The sequence below is a fragment of the Genypterus blacodes genome, unplaced genomic scaffold, assembly GCF_046128005.1.
Source record: "Genypterus blacodes isolate CSIRO-AG114 ecotype Tasmania unplaced genomic scaffold, CSIRO-AGI_Gbla_v1 ptg000141l_1, whole genome shotgun sequence".
Taxonomy (NCBI): domain Eukaryota; kingdom Metazoa; phylum Chordata; class Actinopteri; order Ophidiiformes; family Ophidiidae; genus Genypterus; species Genypterus blacodes.
Genome location: NW_027466943.1, coordinates 2,142,538 through 2,147,523, shown reverse-complemented (window position 1 = coordinate 2,147,523; position 4,986 = coordinate 2,142,538). Strand labels below are relative to the sequence as shown.

The window sequence follows — 4,986 nt, the reverse complement described above, 5'->3', positions numbered from 1 at the left end:
GTTTGGTTTTGATGCTTTCTATTACAAACGGAGAACAAAGCATTTACATTTACTCAATTGAGAGACACTTTCATGCAAAGTGATGCACATTTGAATACAATGCAAACAACAATACAGTCAGGAGTAAACAACAAGAGTAAGTGCCAGGCAGCTACGGACGTTCTTATCGGGACAGTCAAGTCGTGAGATGAGTTGGTTATCAATCGTGACACCCAACTTCCAGGCAGACTTTGTGGGGTTAACTTGCGGGGAGTCCAGCTGAATCCTGATTGGTGGTTGTATGGAGGGATTGGCTGAAATGACAGGGAGCTCACTCTTCTTTCAATTGAGCTTTAGGTGCTGTTCATGCATCCAGACGGGGAATATTTGTGAGGAATGCTGCAGAGACTGTACAGTCGCAGTTGCATGTTGTCAGCATACGAACAGTAAGAGAAACCAAGTGAGTGACACTTCCTCCTTTTACGCCACTCTAAAAGATCTCAATGAGAGGTAGGAGTCAAACCAACAGAGAGACGATCCTGGGAGGCCAAGCTCAGAGAATGTGGAGAGGAGGCTTTGATGGTTGACTTTGATAAAGCAGCCCATAGGTCAAGCAGCAAGAGAATTGACAATCTCAGTGTTTCCACTACAGACAAGAGGGCAGTTTCAGTGGAGTGACCTTGAAGTCGCTGGCCTGACTGGTTGGGATCAGGCAGGTAGTTTGAGATTTGAATAAAGGCTGCACGCTAGAATTTTGGACAGAAATAGATGAGCGAGACCGGCCTGTTGGAGTGTAGGTTTTTGTGCTTGCTTGAATGCGAGCGAGGGATTGATCCGTGCCAGTGCAGGGAAACGTGTGGGCGTAAAGGCCTGCAGCAGGTTGGAAGGTACGAGGAATTTTGGAAGCGAGAGGGGAGAAAGACATGAAGGAGGTCTTGTTAGCTGTGGGGGCTTAAACTGAGTTGGTCTGGCTCAGAAACTGTTCATTGATGTCGGATACCTTATCAGTGAAGAACGAGGCCAAGATTACATTACATTACATTACGAGCATTTGGCAGACGCTTTTATCCAAAGCGACTTACATTACATTACCACCCTTCGCAGAGGGGGGAGCAATTGAGGGTTCGGTGCCTTGCTCAGGGGCACCTCGGCAGTATTCAAAATACTGTACACTGGTTCTCATCAATGTGCAAAATGTAAAGTATATATATATATATATATTTACAAATCCAGTTGCCAGGAAGAAAATCAACGATAAAAGAGAAAACGGACAAACATGAACATGAACTCAAACATTGAACTGAACATTATAGATTGTTATCTTGATTCATAAGTTTTGATCAAAATACTTAAAATCTTCCCGTGTAAACCTCCAAATAACATGAAATGCAAACAAAACCTTTTACAGAATGAGAATGTGTTCAAAGGGATGCAACAACGCCAACATGAACAATTCTGATCCTCACACCCGATTACCTAATTCAGGGTGATGATCAAGAGTTGGTGGCTCCCAAAACTTGATTGACCTACCGAACCAGACTCTGCTGATCGGGTGTGGGTAGAGCGGTTAGAAATGGAAAATGTGGTGCTCGGGATCGCAATTGAGAACCACTTTAGTAAAACATTAAACACTGATGTGAAAGTCCCCTTATACACCTTAAATTAAGATGCGACAGAGGGAAGACAAGACAGAGTGACGTTTCAACTTGTGTCTCAGCTGTAGTGTTTGCATTTCTAGCTGGCAAGTTCCTGCTGGGATCTGATCCCATGCTGCGTCTCACCACATTCTGATCACAACCACTTCTGCAATCATTTACAACTGATACTAAAGTGTGTTTTTGCTCATTTTTACTGTACAATACCCAGACATGACTCAAAGTCTGTAACAAATACAGTGTCTTCCACTGAAAACTGTAAAAGAAGTTAGTTATGACTGTGTGTGTGTTCAAAGTGAATGACTGAGGTTTAACTACCTGGAATGTTTTTGCTTCATGCTCACGGCTTCATAAAACAATAAAACAATAAAATGTGTTTCCCGTTTCCACAAGTGCACAAACATACATACATACATACATACATACATACATACATACATATACATACATAAATACATACATACATACATACATACATACATACTTACGCACATACCTATGGCTCTAAGATCTTGAGCTGGCCATCCCACAGTCCCATTACAACCAAGACCCAAGAATCTGAATCCAGTTATTTCCAGTTCACAGCCAGTCCAGCAGCAACAAATATATTTGTAAATCGCTCTACAAATCGACCCCACAGATGCCTTTTGTCATTTTATTTGTAGAAGCTTCATCTTGTTTCCTGAAATAAGAAGACAAAAAGAAGTAGGACTTATAAGAAGACAAATAAGAAGACCTTTTCTATTAAGGTTCAAGTTTGTTAATCACTTACCGAGTCCTTTGAGGAATTTGTTGACACCGCTCGGCTCTGGCTCAGGGTTGGAATCCAAATACTCAGCCACTCTGACTTCAAAGAGACCTGAAACACATTAGAAAGGTTCAGCCATCAGGACAGGATGTGCAGGTCAAACCTAGATGCCCTTCATGTGCAACACTACTTACACATTATACACATTGGTCACAATTTATTTATAATGATCAGTTATACCATTATTAAACACTAATATTGACCCTTAAAAGTCCATAGCTGAAGCTGAAATATTAAGTATGAACAATACTTTTTCATAAAATGTAGCCATTTATAGCGCTATGGTCCAAAGTAAAAATAGAAGCAGCCTGCTCCCTAGTGGAAGCTTGTGTTACTGCTAGCTTCAAATCACTCCCTGCTGGATTCTTCACTTCCCCCTATTATTGCACCGGTCTCTCTATTTTACATACACTAGTCCTTCAAAGATTACTATGTAAACAAGTTACTATTTAGAGACATAAGAAAAACCTTGTTAGAATGATACTTAATGTGTTACTATTTTAATGAGCACTGATGTCATGACTGAGGAATGTTTTGCTTTTAAAGTCGATTAAAGTAAAAACTAACTGATATCTTTATCACAGTCACAAATCACATATCTGCAACATCCAAGAAATCTTCAGCTCAGATTGTACAAAACTCCCATAGGAAGCTGTCAGAAGAGCTGCTGAGTCATGGTGGGTTTTTGGCAAACTTTGTGAAATAACAAACACTTCTGCTGTGCAACCTGTCAAATGCATCTCCACAACGCCACAGCAGAATGAGAGAAGATCACTGAACGTCAGCGCCTACTGTCAGTGGCTCTGCCTGAACCTTTGCTTTGTTCTTACACTGATTTCTAAAAAACAACAGCAGTAAAGGAGAAAATATTCTCTTTTAAAGTGTATTGTTAGCGACGCTGTAGTAGAAACAAAGTCAGTTACCCCGGAACCCCGACTTGCGAAGCTCCTTGTCCTGAATGAAGCCAACAAACATTTGGGTTTCCATGAAGAGCTGCAAGAACTGACGAACTCCACGGGAAGGGTGAGATTTACGGAAGCTGTCCCGCTGTATCTCTCGGCTTCCATTGGACGACTCGGTCATGTGTTGAGGATAGTGGCCTACCATCTCCACGAAGAACCGCACAAAGGCCTCAGACAGCAGGGAGCTGAGATCAGCCTGGTGGTCTGAATGGGACAGAGGAGGGTGGAGAGAGAAAGAGAACGATGAGAGAAAGGTCCATTAGTACATCTTATTTTATAATAAGCCACACAACAAAATGTGATGGCCATAAGAACAAACATAAGAACATTATATACATATCATAGTACTTCAAGAGTATCAAATAATTACATCTAAAATAATCTTTGAATAATAGTAAATAAATGAAAGGACAAGCAAAGAAGTCAGATGTTGATAATAAACAATAATCTACACAGGCCAAGACTTCACAGGGTTGTTTAGGGGTTCCTGAGTTGAAACAGCTGACAGATTCAAGCATCATGTCACAAGTCTAAACAGACGTCTGCGGTTTTCTTGACTATAATCTCAAGACATTAACAATGGCTCTACAGCTTCAGTGTGAGCCAGTCAGTCTTAGACACTGTGTACAAACCTCTATGTGTTAACTTTTCCTCTGACATCATGAACTCCAAACTAAGGATTAAGCTTGTCAAAATAGTGCTCATGGCCAGCAGGAAACACGGCTAACTGTCAGTGAGCTCATGCCTTGAGGGTTCTGGTCTCTCAGTTAGCTACATTTTAGAGTCAAAAAACCTGACCCAGTAGATCTAGATATTGACCCGATCTGTGTTGTACTAACCTCCAGACTGCTCTCCATCCTCTCGTCTCAGCATGTCTTCCCTTTCCTCCAGGATCTGCTGCAGCGCTGCCTGAAGTTTACTCGGCAGGATGCAGTCTTCATCACCGAGCTGCAGCACAAAGCCAGAAAGACAAGTTCCAAGTCAGATCATGCATTTGTCAACATTATGGTGCTGAACTGAAATATTAAACCTGTTGCCTGACAAAAGGTAGAACTATCCTTTAGCCAATCTGCACAGAGGACATCACAGCATCGGGAGGTTACTTATTTATGGAAATAATTAAAAGTAATGTAAACAGACACGTTGAATGTGAATACGTGTTCATTTTATCCTGAATTTAAAAAGGCAGCGGCTAAATGAGATGTCAGTCAATCAGAGTGTAAGCTAAATAAAACTGACGCAAGAACATGCAGACCCAACCAAACACAGTCCATCAGAACTGGAACAGATGGAATACTGCAGAATGACAAGCTCTTAGACAGCTCAGGCTCTGAATTAGTTGCACAACAGTCTTCATGTTTGTGCTATGACATCAGCAGCTGGATTCCTGCTCCAGGCTTATATCCTGAATAGTTTCATCTGTGCAGTGGCAACTTTGTCACTTTCAAAACACTGCCACGCAAACAACAGACAAGTGCAGGCAAAGCCGGCCCTGAGTCCCACTGGAACCACACCTATCATCCCATTAGATTAGATTAGATTAGATTAGATTCAACTTTATTGTCAGTGAGCAAGTACAGGT

General features: G+C 41.5%; 1 protein-coding gene across 1 annotated transcript; it reads right to left on the bottom strand.

The window, feature by feature from the left end:
* Window positions 1-1,137: 1,137 nt before the first annotated feature.
* On the bottom strand, window positions 1,138-4,372 carry LOC143012087 (DENN domain-containing protein 2C-like). Its single transcript, XM_076165141.1, has 4 exons — window positions 4,244-4,372; window positions 3,366-3,608; window positions 2,407-2,493; window positions 1,138-2,316 (listed from the first exon to the last, which is right to left on the bottom strand). The coding sequence occupies exons 1-4, from the start codon at window positions 4,275-4,277 to the stop codon at window positions 2,285-2,287; spliced, it is 396 nt and encodes a 131-aa protein (XP_076021256.1). The 5' UTR covers window positions 4,278-4,372; the 3' UTR covers window positions 1,138-2,284.
* Window positions 4,373-4,986: the final 614 nt, after the last annotated feature.

Coding starts and splice junctions, on each gene's coding strand:
- LOC143012087 (XM_076165141.1), bottom strand. CDS start 4,277: ATGCTGAGACGAGAGGATGGAGAGCAGTCTGGAG. Junction 3,609..4,243: donor GGATGGAGAGCAGTCTGGAG/GTTAGTACAACA, acceptor TGTCCCATTCAG/ACCACCAGGCTGATCTCAGC. Junction 2,317..2,406: donor CAAATTCCTCAAAGGACTCG/GTAAGTGATTAA, acceptor TTCTTATTTCAG/GAAACAAGATGAAGCTTCTA.